Source organism: Aulonocara sp. 'chitande type north' Nkhata Bay, linkage group LG10 (assembly GCF_057382095.1).
Source record: "Aulonocara sp. 'chitande type north' Nkhata Bay isolate Kocher_YH1m ecotype deep benthic linkage group LG10, A_spYH_male_GT1.1, whole genome shotgun sequence".
Taxonomy (NCBI): domain Eukaryota; kingdom Metazoa; phylum Chordata; class Actinopteri; order Cichliformes; family Cichlidae; genus Aulonocara; species Aulonocara sp. 'chitande type north' Nkhata Bay.
The window spans coordinates 2,315,375-2,333,546 of record NC_141353.1 but is presented as its reverse complement, the minus strand read 5'-3'; the positions used below and the strand labels follow the sequence as shown (position 1 = coordinate 2,333,546).

General features: G+C 44.0%; 1 protein-coding gene across 1 annotated transcript; it reads left to right on the top strand.

Moving 5' to 3' along the window:
• Positions 1-2,413: 2,413 nt before the first annotated feature.
• On the top strand, positions 2,414-10,628 carry ripk4 (receptor-interacting serine-threonine kinase 4). Its single transcript, XM_086307773.1, has 8 exons — positions 2,414-2,713; positions 4,950-5,241; positions 5,981-6,129; positions 6,460-6,509; positions 7,624-7,782; positions 7,984-8,099; positions 8,594-8,834; positions 8,927-10,628. The coding sequence occupies exons 1-8, from the start codon at positions 2,526-2,528 to the stop codon at positions 10,174-10,176; spliced, it is 2,445 nt and encodes an 814-aa protein (XP_086163899.1). The 5' UTR covers positions 2,414-2,525; the 3' UTR covers positions 10,177-10,628.
• The last annotated feature ends 7,544 nt before the right edge of the window (positions 10,629-18,172 follow it).

Genomic DNA, 18,172 nt, shown 5'->3' with positions numbered 1-18,172 from the left:
AAAAAAACCAGATTCTCCAGTATTTAGAAAGGTCGAATCAGCTTTGCTTTCTATTGTTTTGTTCTATTTACATGAGGTCTCATATCTCATCCCCAAGCTCAATGAGTTCATATGAAACTACCTCCAGTAGATGGCGATAAAGTTCCACTGACAACTACTTGATGTTGATTTCCTGCTCACGACTTTGAATTCCTTGCACCCATTGTGTTCACTCATTAAAACATTCATAAACACGCCACCACCTTCTGCATCTATGGTAATATGTGTGCCCACGCACAGCCCGAGGGGACAAAGTGCATGATGGGAAGAACAAAGCATACTGGAAAGATGTCAGAAGCAAACACGATGCCAACACACACAGGCTGTCGCAGGCTGACACTTCCTCTGTGGCATTCTTAAACCATTAGACTGCAGTCATTAATATGTTTTAATATCAATTAGACAATCATTTATATTTCTACACCGTTGGCGCTACCTCGCGCTCCCTGTTGCAGATCGTTTAGGTTTAGTTGTGTTTGTGATTAACAGAAGACGGTCCTGATTGGTTTGGTTTTAATCAGATAAATAAAAGCAGGTAAAAAGACACGTTTAATACCATTTCATACATGTTTGTCTTTGATTCTAATGACCAAGAGAGAGTGCACACACACTCAAAAGGCCCTGCAGCTTTCCCCTTCTACAGTAACCGCTCCCCCGGTCTTTCTGCAGAGCCTCAGGGAGCTGAACACTGATAACTGCTGCAGTGATGGGAGCCAGCAGGCCGCCTGGCTCCTCACATACCACTAAGATCTGCTCATTGTCCCAGCAGCCTCCCAGATAACATATTTATACCTCCTACCTGGTCATTCCAGTTTTCTCATTAACTCTGGGGTGCAGGGAGGTGATATCACATCTTAAGCAGAGGTAAACAGAGAGGTTGGTTTGTCAGACACTAGCAAACGGCAACACAGAACAAATTCACACGTTTGGAGAAATCATGCTTTTACAGTCGCGTACCGTTGCCCACACAAGCTGAAGAACACCAGAAGAGCACTGTTTTGGTAAAGTCCAAGAGAGGGAATTTTGGAATAGTTCAACTACAACGATCATTTTCATATTTAACTTAAAAGCTTAATCATGTTTATTATCTAATAGTTTAGGTAATAATTTGAGGAAGGGGCTCGTTATGTTTATTCTGTTTAGTTTTCCACAACAACAGTTGCCTCAAGGTGCTCTATATAGTAAAGTAAAGAAGCTACTATATCAGAGAGAGAGAGCAATCAGATGTCACCTATGAGGATGCACTTGGTGACAGCGGTGAGGAAGAACTCCCTTTAAACAGGAAGAGTCATTCTGCAGAATGAGGCTGAGGAACGACACTCGTCTGCTGTGAGAGGTGGGAGGGCAGAGAATGGGGACGAGGGCAAAAAGGTCTTAATCCGAGAGACGTTATAATCCGGTGTTTGGGATTCGAGGCAAAATGTCTCCCTGAACCAACCTCGCAGAAAATAATCCCATGATTTCAAAAACCCAAAGTCAGTCTAAGAACGTTTCTAAAACAGAGCAGTCGCAGATAACAGGCTAATCTTCTTTTTATGATAGCACAAAAATAAATAATTTACCAGCTGGTGCCTGCGTGCAGGAGGTGTCCTTGAATAGATATGCTGTAGCTCTATCAGCTCCACAGCTGATATTTTATTTCTGACCTTGACCTTAAAAAGTATCCAACACACACCTGTAGGACAGGTGCACACAGGAAAAAGTGTCACACTCATTAACTGGCAACCCAAATGAATACAATTTGAATTTAAGCACACAACAGATATGAAACAGAACTCCTGTGTGCGTGCGTCCTTAGATCGATGCGGTGTATCTGCAGAAGGCATTTAATGAACATATGAATTATTGAAAGCATATGTATGGAGTAGCAGAGAATGTGGAGATTAAAGGCCTGCATGGAAATGAAATATGTTAAATAACACAGATCTTTGTCACTGGTAGTAACTGTAACAGCTGTAACAGAAGACATTGTTCCCTCAGCTGAGCAAAAGATGAGTCCACACATTCTCTAACCGCTGGGTCAATATCACGTAACCCACCTCAGGCGGCTTTAGCAGTAAAATGGACCACGGTGGGACAAAGGTGTGTTTATGAAATAGCTTCCTGACTTCATGGCTTTGTTGCAGAGACCGTTCTCCTGCTTTCTCGGAGCATATATGAGACAGCGTGGGACTTCAGGACATTTGGAAAGCACATGTGTAAAGCCTTTCGGTGGCAGTGTGGTGTGGCTTGTCAAGTTCCTCCAGTGAACTTTTCCATCTCTGCTCTGTGTTTCAAAACCAGGGTATGATGTCACAGTGCAGCAACACAGGCCCAGCCCCTCCTTTTCACCTGAATAGAGGGAGGAGCTGTGCTGAGCTAGACGAGGGGAAAAACAAGGAAGAGCCCACAAGTAGGTAGGTGGTGTGTGAGTGTACACTTCCTCTGATTTTGTGGTTGGAGTCAAAGAAGAAAAAGGAGTTTACCCTGCTTGCGGGTTTCTCAACATGGATATGGATATCCCGGATTCTCCACACGGGAATATGGGGCTGTTAAGGACCTTTGATTCCTCTGAGTTTGGAAGCTGGGAGAAAATAGGCTCAGGTGGATTTGGACAAGTATACAAAGTCCGGCATGTACAGTGGAAAACATGGCTGGCTATCAAGTGCCCTCCCTGCCTTCATGTGGATGATAAGTAAGTCACAGCTGTTTAGTGTTCATCTTTTCCTGGTGTTGATGAAAAAAGTAGTATTGTCCTCTGGCATAGTTCAGATGCTTCCTGTGTTTTTGGTCTTTCCAAGTTCCGGATGTAGAAATCAGTCTGAACCAGGTCCTTTTATGTCAGCGTGATCGTTTGAAGAAATCTCTGGGCAAATGCTAGACGCAGGCATGAGAAAGTGAACACCAGATAATGTGTGACTCATCCTCTGCCAGCCTAGAAACACTGTGGGGGCTGTAAAGGTGCCTCAACGCTAAGCAAGAGGGCATGTTTGGATATTTCGACACTGCTGAGTTGTGTTGGAGGGAGCACTGACATGCAGGTTGATCTCTGGGGCAGCTCCACAGTGCTGAGAGCTGTTTGCTTTTCCTGCTATGAAAGCTTAACTGCTGATCTCCCCAATAAACAGTGTTGTGGACATTTCAATAGGTGGGCAGAATGGTCTACAAGTTACATCACCATCTAGAATTCTCTTTCATACTTCAGACTGATAAATCCCTCGTTTGCTCTGCCGGGATCTCACAAATGAAAGGAAAATTAGTGAGCTGTACATTTCTCGAGTGTGTTTGAGGCTGACCTGCCTCAAACCAGCTTTGGAAGAAGAGAAGTTTCCATTTCCATGTAACTCTGCGTACACAAACTGACTTCATCAGCCACACATTAGAAATATTAACTGACAAGATCCATTCATCCATTTTCTTCCCCTTATCCACTTCAGGGTCACAGGGGGGCTGGAGCCTAGCCCAGCTGCTGATTGGTGATAAGACCTCTTCATTTAAAAAAAAAAAAAAAGTTGGTTTATTGATATAAATCATCACTGACATCAATCCTCAGCTACACTGATGCAACAAAGACAGTCCGATTTTCTTATCTAGTCACTGTGACCAAAACAGGAACTTTGACGACGTGACGACTTCCCCCCAAACCTGCGGTGCGACTTATAGCATCCGATGAGGCTGAACCAAAGATACTATCACCCTCAAACATCTGCAGAGCGCATAAACAGTCATTTGACTGCGACCGTCGTTCAGCCACACATAACATCCAGGACTCAAAGCCACCTTTGTGTGCCTGTGTCGCAGGCTGCCACTGTGTGGCACAGACAATACGAGAAGCCGCAGAACCGGTCTTACCGGGCCTCTCTGTTAAAACAGGGACATTGTTTGGTTCAGCAGAGCCGCTGAGCAGCACTTTGGATTAGATGAAGTACTTCGCAAACAAGCGCTAGCCCGTTCTTCCATGACATGTTTGATTATTCCTACCAGGCAGATTCGGGGAGATCCGTACCTCCTTCACTTGTACTGCCACAAAGAACTATTATAACCAGACACACACTTCTTTATATATATTTTTTAATTAATGACAAACTATGTTTCGAACTTTCTTATGTTCGTCTAATTTCTTTTCGTTGATGATAGAAAAACAGAAGCCCTACTCCAGCTCTGCCTCTGGAGCACATTCCTACAAATAAACTCATGAACAGTGATTTATCTCTCTCTCATCAAGAGGCTCCATTTTAAAAGCAACCTTTGCTTAAGGCATGCAGTGAGGTCATGAATGGCCCACACAATTGTGTTTGAGGTATGTCAGCAGGCCCGGCAGACTGATAAGGGGCACTGTGCACAAAGGTTGAGCGGCAGAGAACAAGAGCTGGGTTTGAGCTCCACATGCTCTGCAGACCAAGGTGGACTGTCTTGAGCAGAACCACCAGCCGGGGAAGACCTGGATTATAGTTGTATACAGAGGTCACGCCTCTACACCCTTCAAGGTTAATGTTCATAAATATTTGGCATAGCTAAGAGCTCAGTAAGGATGATGTGTGATGTGCAGGAATTTTGGTTAGGACAAAAAGTTATACCAACTATTGCAGCTTAATGAGCAAAGCGTGACTTCAAAGTCATCATGTTAATGTTTTATGGGAGGGCAGGTTTGATAGATAAGCATGAGTCGAGGAATGTGTGAGCCTTTGTTTTAAAAAAGCGATCACCCAAATAACTTCAAAACAGATTTCAGCTGCGGCACCCCCACCCTCCCCCAAACCCCCAGGATGAGTGGATGAGTGGAAAAGCAGCAGTAAACTGGTGGATGTTTTTTTGCACTGTTAAGAACTGCTGGGTCACCCTCAGCGACAGAGCCTGGTTCAGGAAACGCAATAAAATGCAGTGTTGTGTAGTCCGTGATCTTTTATTTTTATTTTCCTCCTTGAACACAGGGATCGTTCCGAGCTGCTCGAGGAAGCTAAAAAGATGGAGGCAGCCAAGTTCCGATACATCCTGCCTGTGTACGGGATCTGTGAAGACCCCCAGGGGCTGGTCATGGAGTACATGGAGACCGGCTCACTGGAGACCCTGCTGGCCAATGAGCCGCTGCCCTGGGAGCTCCGCTTTCGCATCATCCACGAGACTGCGGTGGGAATGAACTTCCTGCACTGCATGAACCCACCGCTGCTCCATCTGGACCTGAAGCCGGCCAACATCCTGCTGGATGCTCACTATCACGTCAAGGTAGAGAGTTTGTGATGAAGCTTAGAAGGGAGGAAACACACACACATAGTTTGTTGTGATCTGTAGTTTTGACCCAGGTGTGTGTTTGTTGTTGTTTGCACGATCCTTTTGCTTTCTGTAATTTGTAATGGAATAAGCAACTATGGAAATCTACAGTATGTTTATGGAAATGTGATGATGTCATGTTTTAATGCTAGAAGAAAGCTCAGACATGAAGTGAAACCACAGCCCTCTTTGTTTTAAAACTGTTTGTTTGGCACTTTCAGGAGAAATCCCAGTCATGAGGTGCTTTTCTGCTCCCCTTCATCATTCTTAAATTAGTCCTGCACATGTTTTTTGTCTACAGGTGTCTCCTAGCCTCTGTCCAACCAAAACAGCTAAGCTGTACTAAGAGTAATGGGTGGGAACCGTCATTTCTAGTGTTTAATACCTGGATGTAAACACCTCACCTGGGCTTGTCCCAACAGGATTAATTTAGCTCCTATTAAATCTCCTTGTCTGTGTGTGTGTATGTGTGTGTGGGTGTGCACTCCCCAACACAAATCTGAAGGGCCTCTCCTCTCCTGCAGGCTGGGACATGGCTGGGTTGCCCTCATCATACCGCTGAGTGCACATAATAAGAGCTTAGCAGCCTGTCATAGTCAGCGGGCAAAGTTAGTCATCACTGCCGTGGTGTTTCATGAGAAAGGCAGAGGGGTTGCTCTGTTGGAGGGTCTTATCTGATCTCTTTCTGTCTCAGATATCTGATTTTGGGCTGGCCCGCTGGAACGGCTTGTCACGGGCTGATGACATCAGTAGAGACGGCTTCTGCGGCACTATTGCCTACCTTCCTCCTGAGAGCATCATAGAGAAGGACAGAGTGTCGGACACCAAGCACGATGTTTACAGGTTGGGCTTTTTTTTCATGCACTTTGCATGCAAGCTTTTTGTGTGAACGCAGGGTTTTTTTGTTGTTGTTGGGACATTTTGTGTGTTCAGTTAAGCTCTGACTCACACTAAGATTAATCACATGGATTTGGTATGATACTTTGTCTGTTAAGGGAAATAAGTAACTTATTCCTACAGTGGAAATGGAAATTTCATTCCCTAAAGTAGAACTTGTAGAGTAGGGTAAATGTACTTTATTTACACAGTCTTCTGCTGCACAACCTGACATCTCAGACCTATTCCATGAAAGATTTATATATATTTATATGTATATTTTTGCCTGTTTTCCAGTTTCTCCATCGTGATCTGGGGGATTCTCACACAGAAGAAACCCTATCAAGGTGAGCCATCCAACAAGATGTCCATCCAACCGTGTCTTTTATGATCACCAATGTCAGTCTGATAGTTTAGCTAGAACAGCAGGTCTAGTAGTTCGTGTGGCATGCCTCCCCTACCTCTGTAACATCTGTAAACAATCAGTAACAAATAAAAGGTCCATGATGAGTTTGAGAAAACAGGTCAGCGTTGTTATCATCAGAAAACCTTTTTTTAAAATTTCCCCTCAACTTAGTGTCTCCCCATTTTCCACTGGAGTGGCTCTGCTTGACAGATGGACCATAAATGTACTCAATAGAAATACTTTTTTCTCTAGTTTGGCCACAAGAGATGGCTGAACTGGCTAAATAAGTTATTAACAAGTTTGCTTATTTATAACAGAAGCTCTAAACTCCAATTCTACACAATCTTCTACTTAATAAATCGACTTTCAATCTAGTTGTATCATTTTACTTGCTGGAATCGACTCTCTAAATTTCCAGTTAACACAAGGTAAAAATAGTTGCACCTTTCAAGGTGTGTGTGTGTGTGTGTGTGTGGCTCTGCACACAGAAGCTGTAGTTCGTGTTTACTCTGTAAATTCCAGAGGAGGCAGGTGGACAGGGCCAGACTGGCAAGCACGATGTTTTTTTCCCAGGCGTATCAGGTAGCAGTTCACTTTCTGAAGCCCGGTGCCAAGGTGAGGTAGCTGGGTTGGCACTGGCACCGCCTCTGTTGATCCAGATATAATTAAAAAGTGATAAGTGGCCTGGTTACCATCCCTTCCCGTTTTCCTCCTCCACCTGCAAAGGGTATTACGGCTACAATAGGAGGTGAAGTAGCTGTAAAGCCTCCACCTGTTTGTTCTGAATCACTGACTTGGCTGATCCCACATTCAGATAGAATTGGCTAGACGAGGAGCTCGGAGTGCTTCCGTGGGAAACAACAGACCACGCACTTCTCTTTCTGAGGACGATGGCGACGATAAAGAAGCGATGATGGCATAACGATAGACGCTGGTTCTATGTGTCATTACCAGAAAAAGCATTATAGCAGACTCAGACCACGTGACCACGTGCTTTTTGAGTGAAACAAAAAGGACTTTTAGAAACTGAAGTACTGCATGATTTTGCCCCTCAGGAGAGAACAATATCCTGCAGATCATGGTGAAGGTGGTGAAAGGGGTGCGTCCAGACCTGGGAGCGGTGCCACGATGTCGACCTTCAGCCTGCACAGGCTTCCTGACCCTCATGCAGCGATGCTGGGCCACAAAGCCCGAAGCCAGACCCAGCTTCCAGGGTAGGTTGTGCCTCTACCTGCTAACAAACAGTGGTCAACCCTCGTTAGCACTATAGGAATGAGCTTGTCCCTTGAACTGCACACTCTGTTCCCTCACTGGCTGTGTGAAAGGCAGTGCTATGGCGCTCTTCTTCCTTTTTGTATTGCATAATCCCATCCCTGCTGTTAATGCAACCTGACCTTGAGACGTTGTTGTTCCAGAAATCACATCTGAAGCCGAGGAGCTCTGCTCTAAACCTCAGGAGGAACCCAAATCACCCAGGTTATCAACATCTGACCCAGAGCCCATGACCCCTAAAGCACTCACGGGTGACCAGGTACGATACGACGGCGAAGCTTTTACTGCTTTTACATGACGAAGCTACATGTCAATGTTCTTTTTGTTTTTTCTAAGACATAGCCATGTACTCTCTTACACATTTTAGCCTGCATTTAAAACGTGACCCCTCTCAGTGGTTCTATACTTCAGTCTCTCTCAGCTGATGTGTTCTGCCATTAATATTTAACTACTCATCCAGACAACGAGAGGCTTATCTTTACAGAGCTCCAGACATAATTCTTATGTTTGATCCTGACCAATCATTGCATCACATACGAGGAATGTAGACTGATGGCATTGTTAAAACTCTGTGTGCTGTTGTGTACGTGACTGGAAACAAACATCCTGTTCACAGGAACTGATGGCTCCTATCAGTAGTGTTTAGATAAATCAGCTGTGTGAACTTTCACACCCATTTCGTATGTGTTACACACTGTATACTGTAACATTGTGTCAAACCGCACTACCCTACCTGCCTTTTTTGCTCTACAGGTTAATGACAACAAGCCAGTGCGTCCGAAGTCAGCCATGTTACCCGAGAAGGATTACAGCCTGTCTGAGCTTCTGAGCCAGGTGGATTCTGGGATCTCTAGGAGCTTTGATCGCGTGAAGGAGGACAGCTGTCACAGCAAAGAGAGCACCTGCAAGAGACTGTCTGGGATTTCCTCTGCAGATTCTGCCTTCTCGTCCCAAGACTCTATCACGCTGTCTTTTGAGAAAGAAGGCACATACGGTAAGCGTGCATCAAAGACCTCTCCTGTGAATTATATAAAGTAACACGAAAAAATGTATCATTATTTATCACTTTTCCTCCTTACTGCTCAGATTCTGCTGAGGTCCAGAAACGAAAACTGTGTGAGGCCATCAGGAACAAAGACACTGCCAAGCTGATGAAGATCCTCCAGCCTCAGGATGTCGACCTTCTCCTTGACGGAGGAGACAGTCTGCTCCACCATGCCATCAACTTGGGTAACGAGGAGGCTGTCAAATTCCTCCTCCTGAACAACGCAAATCCTAACCTCGCCAACGGCCGCGGCTCCACACCCCTTCACCTGGCCACAGAGAAGCACCTGAAGTCACTGGCAGAGCTTCTGCTCGGCCGGCGCAGCACCAATGTGAATGCCAAAGACGAGGACCAGTACACAGCTTTGCACTGGGCAGCCCAAAATGGCGACGAGGCTATCACGCGCCTGTTGCTCGACCGGGCGGCGGCCATCAACGAGACCGACGGACAGGGACGCACGCCAGCTCACGTGGCCTGCCAGCATGGCCAGGAAAATGTGTTCAGGGTGCTGCTGAGCCGTGGTGCTGATGTTCAGATCAAGGGCAAGGACAACTGGACGCCGCTCCACTATGCTGCCTGGCAAGGGCATCTGGGCATCGTCAAACTGCTGGTTAAGCAAGCCGGCGCCGACGTAGATGGTCAAACGACAGATGGGCGCACGCCGCTGCACCTGGCTTCTCAGAGGGGGCAGTATCGAGTGGCACGGATCCTGATTGAGCTGGGAGCCGATGTCCACATGACATCAGTTGGATCAAAGACGCCGCTACATGTGGCGGCTGAAACGGGTCACACCAGCACCTCTCGGCTCTTGATCAAACACCAGGCAGATATCAATGCTCAGAGCGCCCACGGACTCACTCCCCTCCACCTAGCCTCCCAGCGGGGCCACCTGCCCACAGTCAAGATGCTGATAGAAGAAGGGGCAGACCCCTACAAAGCTAACAGCGCCCTACGCACGCCCTGCCACATGGCGGCAGAGGGTGGACACTGTGAAGTCCTGAAAGAGCTGCTCAATCACTGTCCAGACGGTGGCAGCCTGTCAGATGAGCAGGGCCTCAGCCCTTTACACCTGGCGGTGCAGGGCGGACACTCGAACATCATTACTATGCTGCTGCCGCAGGACTGCCAGGACTTAGTTACAGAGAGCTCTGTGCAACCAGCAGCCGAAGAGCCCGCACCAGCAGAAGCTAGGCACCTCCAGAGGAAAGTTGTCATTCTCAAACTGACGGAGCACGGTGACAAAGACTGCCCACAATCCATCAGTGCACACTGTGCCTCCGCTCCCTGCTAACAGGAGCAAAAACACTGTACAGGACTGTTTTGGTTTGGTGTTTTTCCATGCTAATCCTCTGCTGCCTCACAAATAGGCATGGGATAGTATTCCAGTCTTTTAATTTTTTTAATTGTGCCCTACAAGCACTGTAATATTGTTGTAAATACATACTGTAAATAGAAAGTATTAATACCATTTTGTGTTTGAATTAAAAATGTTGTTTACTTTTTTTTTTTTTACCTAACAAACACATTTTGGTTTCTTTTGTTTTCTTTGTACGTAACAAGCATGTGTCCCGTGTCCTCTTGGAATCCTTTTACACGATCATTACTGCAGCTGGCATGCCTGTAAGTTATTTTTAATAGATTCACAAAAGCTGACTCATCGAGCGTTTTAGGAAAAAAGCATTCAGTGTTCTTCAACTTGTTACATATCAGTGCAACATCCATTAAACATCTGAAAATCTTTTGTTGGACCCTGGTGTTTGTTTCCTTTTTGCATTTTGTAAGAAAGAAGATCAAATAAAAACGACATGCATGAAAAGTCAGACGTGGTAAGATCAAACTAACTATAGTTCCTCGTGCTTTAATGGTTAGCTAAATTGTGCATAATTTTCAAGGTAATGTTTGTGCAATAGCCCAATTTATCTCCATGTTCTTAAATCTTTTGCAGCGAGAGAAAGCCCAGATTTAACTCGTTCACTCAAAATGGGAACGAAACTTTGATAGCATCAACACGAGTGTTTGTGCAACAAAGTCATTCCACTCTCCTCCACAACATATCTTTTGTGCAGTCTTGTTCCTCTAAAGCAAAATTCAAGAAGTGCTTTCTGAGAAGGTTCTCTCGACAGCTCGTGTCGTGTTTCGCAGTCGGCGGGTCTCTGCCGACTGCTCCAGCTGCACGTGTGCAGGCATTATAAGCCTTATGTCAGGCGCAGTTGGCGTGTCTGCATCTGCAGCCTCACCTGGAGTGTTATTATTATTTTTATGCCTCAGCTCTGCTGAGGAGCATATTCAGCTTGGCGCAGACCATGGGAACTGCCCCTGAGGGGGATCACAGGCTCCAAGATGATGAATGAGCGAGAAGGGGCGCTGATGTGCTACCTGCAATTCCAGCCTGTTGGCTAATTCCTCAGACCACTTTAACTTTTCATCGTACTCTAAAGCTAACATGCCACTGCTGATGCCTCAAGGGCTCAGCTTTTTGTAACCAGAGAAACATTGCGGCTGGCTGATATAATTGTTCTGGGTTTTTTTAAGCTCATGTTTGCAGAGACCCAGAAAATGAGCCTGTTAAATATCTGCAACGTGATGTCTCTGCTTTGTGTACATAGCACTCTGTCTTATGCGTTGCTTGGTGATGCGTCTCAGCTTCAGATAATCTTCTCTTGTTGCCCAATCGCAGCATCCAGTTAAGTTTGTGTTGGACAATAACTTACAGTATTGCTTTTTCACCCACTCTGGAGTTTCAGAATAAAACACTCAAAATAACTATTAGCAATGACCGGCTATTTTTAGCTGAGTTTGTTTTGTAGGTGTTCTCTGTTGGCCCATGTATTAAGCAGCGTGTGTAGTTATGTGAAGAATGCAACGCATATAACTCGCTGAGCTCAGCTTTGTGGCTGTCAGCGTGTTCAACTTGTTCAAACCAGAAGTGACCCCGAGTAGGTTTGCAGAAATTTCATAAGGGGATATCAAACGTGAGGAAAGCCAGCTTCAAATGTTTGGACGAGGAATAATATTACACTACCCAAAACTGTCTGACCTGTAAGCATCTACGGCACTAAAACATATGTTATTGTGTTCATTCAGAACAAATTCAGATTAGAGAAAGATGTCTAGCCATCCACTTTATTCTGCTCATCCAATTCAGGGTTGCAGGGGAGCTTAAGCCTATACCAGCTGCCAAAGGGCAAGAGGCAGGGGACGAAACCATTCACACCTATGTGACCTATCTACTTAGAATCACCAGTTAACCTAACCCCACTAACTGCATGTCATTGGACAGTGGGAAGAAGCCAGAGTACGTGGAGAGAACACACAAAACTCCTCACAGAAAGGCCCTGGTCAGACAGCAGATTCAAACTAGGACCTTCTTGCTATGAGGCAATGGCAGTAACCTTCATGCTGCCCAAGCAATGTGTGTTTAATCTAAATTAGTTCATCTTCAGTTACTTAACAGCAATAAGCTTTCTATTCTTGTTGGTGTTACTGAATGCTGACCAGGCAATTAGACCGTACGGACTGACTCCAGGTTAAAGAGCGAGCAATAAAGAAAGAAGCAGCATTCTGCAAATAACAACACCAACAAATTCCTAACATAAGGCAAGGCAAGGCAAGTTTATTTGTATAGCACAATTCAACAACAAGGTGATTCAAAGTGCTTTACAGAGACATTAGAAACAAGAACAAATAAAAAGCATGATTTAAAATTGATTAAAACAAGCAAATAAACTAACTAACTAATTAACAGACAAACAAACAAACAAACAACAGTATATAAAATCAAAACAGATAAAATCAGAACAGTAGATAAAATCAGTAGTTAAAATGTAAGTTTTGAAATTTAAGCTTAAAGTGTGGATTTGGTGCTTTATTCAAATGCAGCTGAGAACAGGTGAGTCTTCAACCTGGATTTAAATAAACTGAGTGTTTCAGCTGATCTGAGGCTTTCTGGGAGTTTGTTCCAGATATAAGGAGCATAAAAGCTGAATGCAGCTTCTCCGTGTCTGGTTCTGACTCTGGGAACTGATAAAAGACCAGATCCAGATGACCTGAGGGATCTGGAAGGTTCATACTGGGTCAGGAGGTCATTGATGTATTTTGGTCCTAAACCATTCAGAGCTTTATAGGCCAGCATCAGAACTTTAAAGTCTATCCTCTGACGGACAGGCAGCCAGTGTAAGGACCTCAGAGCTGGACTGATGTGGTCCACTTTTTTGGTCTTAGTGAGGACTCGAGCAGCAGAGTTCTGAATGAGCTGTAGTTGTCTGACTGATTTTTTAGGTAGACCTGTAAAGATGCTGTTACAGTAATCAAGCCTACTAAAGATGAATGCATGGACTAGTTTTTCCAGGTCCTGTTGAGACATCAGATCTTTTATCCTTGATATATTCTTGAGGTGATAGTAAGCTGACTTTGTTATTGTCTTAATGTGTTTTTCTAAGTTTAGGTCTGCATCCATCACTACACCCAAATTTCTCGCCTGGTTTGTGGTTTTTAGGTGTATAGATTGAAGTTCTCTGGTGACCTGTAATCGTTTTTCTTTGGCGCCAAAGACTATTACCTCAGTTTTGTTTTTGTTTAGCTGGAGAAAATTGTGGCACAACCAGTCATTGATTTCCTCAATGCATTTACCAAGAGCCTGTACAGGGCCTCGGTCTCCTGGTGACATTGTGATATATATTTGTGTGTCATCTGCATAGCTGTGATAGTTTATTTTGTTGTTGTTTATAATCTGTGCCAGTGGGAGCATGTAGATGTTAAACAGAAGGGGTCCCAAGATGGAACCTTGGGGAACTCCACATGTGATACTTGTCTGCTCAGATGTGAAGTTACCTATTGATACAAAGTATTTCCTGTTTTCTACGTATGTTTTGAACCAGTTTAGTACAGTTCCTGAAAGACCTGCCCAGTTCTCCAGTCGTTTGAGTAATATGTTGTGGTCAACTGTATCAAATGCTGCACTGAGATCCAGTAAAACTAGGACTGACATTTTTCCACTGTCTGTGTTCAGACATATGTCATTAAACACTTTGGTCAGAGCGGTTTCAGTGCTGTGGTTCTGTCTAAAACCTGACTGGAAGGCATCGTAGCAGTTATTCTGTTTTAAGAAGTAACTGAGCTGTTGAGAAACTGCTTTTTCAATGATCTTACTTAAAAACGGGAGATTTGAGATCGGCCTGTAGTTGTTCATTTGTGTCTTGTCAAGATTGTCCTTTTTCAGTATAGGTTTGATTACAGCAGTTTTTAGTGATTCTGGAAACACACCTGATAATAAAGAAAAGTTGACGATCTGTAACAGGTCTGACTCTAAAGTCTTTGAGACCTTTTTGAAAAAACTTGCAATAATATATATATATATATATATATATATATATATATATATATATACAGATACACAGCGATCATTTACATTCAAAGGAGAGCCCTCGATTTGTTTTTATTTAACCTTAAATCTTGTTCCAGTGAACCCTCCAGTCTCAAGTCCTCAAAACGCTGGAGTCGAGCCCAGAGAAGAGGAACTAACTGCCTGACTGATTAAATGCCTCCCCTCAAATATCCCCTGACCAGTCTGACACACCCGTTTCCACACAATGCAAAGGACCCTATCTGAAATACTAGGAAAAAAAAGACACTAAAATCCAAAGATTAGAACGTTATCTGGCCCTAAACGGAGATTATGAACTGGCAGGATGCCGCTTAACTGTCAGAGAGAGCGCCGAGATAGATCGTAACCAAATACAGTCTCAGTGATGACAAACTTGCAGTCAAACAAGGAAGACTGAGAGGAAGATTGATATGTATCCATCTTTGTGTTACTTTATTGTGATACTTGGCTGAACTGTGAATTTTGATTCTTCTGCATTATTGGTTTTTGGGAATTTTTTATGCCTCTGAATTTAAGTTGAATTGCTCAAACAGGAGACGATCAGAGCTCTGAGGAGAGTTGTGCTCAACCTCTTCCTGTTCACAGGCCTGGACAGGAAACTCACAGGCAAAGAGCTTTGACCGTGTTTTTTTAGAAGCAGTCTCTGAAGAAGAAGTCTGACTCATCGTTGTATTCTTTATGAACCGGTGGGACAGCCTTCACAGCACCAGTATAATATTACTGGGTACACCAGTTTAGATATCGCTAAATATAGATATGAGGTTTAATTATGAACATGTTAAAACACCAAAACCAAAGCAAAGCCTGTATTTACAGATATACACACATGTAGTGTGTAAGTAGTGGGTCAAAGGTCATTCTACGTTGCAAAAAGAAAAATTTGTGCTGCTTTTAAACTGGGTCATGCTTGGACACGCTTCAGTTTATCACTCAATCCGGTCCACAGCTTCACTCCTCACACAGAGATGCAAAATCTTTTAGTGAAGTAAGGACACGCTTCCCCTCTCAAACTGTCATCTGAAAATGATGAGGAAATAGATAAAAATACACAATAATTCAAGCAGTCAAACCGGTAAACAGAAAACGTGAGTGATTTGTGCTCCAGAATGTGTTTAGCTTTAGTCAGTAACTTGATATTAAAATGCCTTTTGGAACTTTATGGATGTTTTATGAAACTTCAGGCTTATTTTATGCCACTGTTCCGGCGTCCCCGTCATCTATATGTATCTGAACTTGTGTTACATGTAGAGAATCGCATAATTGTAGTTTTACTTTGATTTAATGATTCTGATGATGAATGTAATGCATTTCTTTTCCCAACAAAGCAGAGTGGCTGGACAAGGTGGGAACTAATACTACCGCATAGAACAAACAGAACTTGTTTGTCAGTAGTGTAAAGCATGCACGGGTGTATGACGGAGCCTTAAAAACGTCTCCTTTTTCTTATGCATCCTGTAGCTAAGCGCTAATTCAGGAATCTGGTATATAAATCCGGGCAGTGAGCAAAAGATAACAGGTTTTAGCAGACAGGAGGAAGCTTTGATAACCCAGCTCACAGGCCCAGGTGTAGGTCATGCAGCCAATAGCTCCTTTAATCAGCTCCTGTAAAACAGAGCACAACCCGCAACACAAAAACCAAAACAGACACTTTGTCCTTACGGGTTGTGTGACAACCTGTAGGAACAAAGTGTCTGAGGCGGGATTCCCATCGGGAACCTGGACAGCACCTGAATCAAACATCCTTAACCTTGTCCCCCCTTATTTATACTAGTAAATTCAAAATATTTACTCGTTACAATTTTATCATACTCACCAAATTTACAGCAGCAACAACCCAGCCAGCATGTCCCACTCGGTGACTCAGCAACTCCAGTGCCTGGAGAAGCACTTTTAAAGTTAGTTTGCTGACGCAGAATACCACACATACTTCGTCTTAGCCTTTAAAAGTAAAGTCAGAGCAAACACAGATGAAACATTCTTACAAAATCTATAACTGCAGTGACCCATGGAGCCCAGAAGAAGCACAAACCTCTTCCTGGTTGCCAAAAATGGATTTTGTTCAGTAGCAGAGTCCCGCAGAATGCCGACAGGTAGAAACTTATACACAACCAGACCAGCAAATGAGGAAGGTTTCTCCCATCAGCACAGCTGAAACATGCAGTTGCACCATTTCCCGTGTTTCAAAGACCTGTGAAACCCTGGTGTAAAATAATTTACCCAGATTGAAATGACAGAAGTGCATTTCTCTCCAAACTCTGGAAATGGGTAATGCCTGGGGTAGGTCAGGTGCCTCACCCGTCTTAGTTGTAAGTGTTATGGAAATCCAAATACCAAAATACCCCATGTCACACATCACTTCTATAACTTCAGGGACATCAGGTATCTCTGCATCTGTGCTAAATGCCACAGTCTGAGTTGGTCTTCCAAGCTATCAGCTAAATGAGCATCAGACTGTTTGCTTTATGCTTACAGGGCGAATCCTACCCTGGGGCACTAAATGCAGATTACTCATGCAATGAGGAGAAAGCCAAGGCCCAGGAGAGACACAGGCCAGACCGTCAGCATTTATGTTACTCATACTGAGCCTAAACCTTTCCAGTTAATTTCATTGATATTTTAGTTTTTGTTTTTCAGTTTAATTTCTCATTGCTGCTCAGAAGCCAACCCAGCCGCAGGGTCAGATGATTCAGCGGTGCCCAATGAGCCTGCAGAATGCAGCTTTTTTTGATCAGTTTTTTTGATCATGAATATGCAAATTCTCATGACCAACTGGCCTCCCAGCCCATTTTTCCTTCAGTGGGCTGGTTTCAGTCATTATGCAAATGTCCTGTTTATAAGATTGGCGAAACCTGCAGTCAGCTGAGACTGAAGACGTCACCTGGATGAGTGACGAAACGTTTCTCAACCTTTGGGGATTTCCTTACCTGGATGATTGAGCGTGCATCAAGACAGAACAATGGATGGAAAACAGCTGGAACCTCACACAACCAAACAGCAGCACTGACATTTTAACTGCCTAAAAGAGAATAAACGGCTCGTAGGCCTAACAGGGACAGAACAGTAGCAACCTCATACAAACAGGTGTAGGCACAACCAAGCTCCAAACACACAAAGCACAAGGCAAAGACAGCTCGGTGACCATAACTTCTTACAAAACGGTGTTTTACGAGTCACTACAGCTACTCCAATAAACTCATAACTCTCTGCTCACCACCTGTCAGGGTCTCCGGGAGAACCAGATTATACCCTTGTAAGTCCAAGCTGGTCAACAGCAGATTGCCAGACCACAGCGACACTATCACCAGCACTGTTAACCATTTCAAAACAAAAAGTCAGATTTTGCCTGTTGAGCAAAGTAGATGTGAAGCCAATTGTTCCACAAAGCTAATTGTGTCACAGTACGGCAAAACAGAGGCAGACAGGATGATGTAGAACCAGGTGGAGAAAAATGTGTTTGTCAGTAGCAAACAGCAGGCACAAGCTGCTACAACACAAACTTAGCTGAGTTGCTTTAACCAAGGAAACCAAATCAAAGCAGTGAGCAAAGAAGGGAGCCTTTATAACCAAGCTCACTGGCCCCAGGTGTAGCACATGCAGCCAATCAGCCCCGGCAGAACGACACAAACCACAACAGAGACGCGTAGTTTCTAGGCAGCTGTCACAGTTGTTAACATCACTTTTATGTCATCACATACTTTAGCAAACAATGTGAGATCTTTGTAAAAGACACTAAGGGTAATTCTACTAACAGGCATATATCAGTATTCTGACATATTACAAGCACTGTAACAGTGCATGGTTTGATATTTTAGATTTAATAGATGAACTTTGTACGGGGCAAGGCCGTGCATCATGATGTTTGTGGGAGCATGCCTCTTTGAACTGTCAAAAGTGAAGCAAAGAG

Excerpts from the sequence above, each read along its gene's own strand:
- ripk4 (XM_086307773.1), top strand. The coding sequence starts at position 2,526 with ATGGATATGGATATCCCGGATTCTCCACACGGGAATATGGGGCTGTTA. Across the intron at positions 6,130-6,459 it reads ACCAAGCACGATGTTTACAG|TTTCTCCATCGTGATCTGGG; the intron begins GTTGGGCTTTTT and ends CCTGTTTTCCAG. Across the intron at positions 8,835-8,926 it reads TGAGAAAGAAGGCACATACG|ATTCTGCTGAGGTCCAGAAA; the intron begins GTAAGCGTGCAT and ends CTTACTGCTCAG.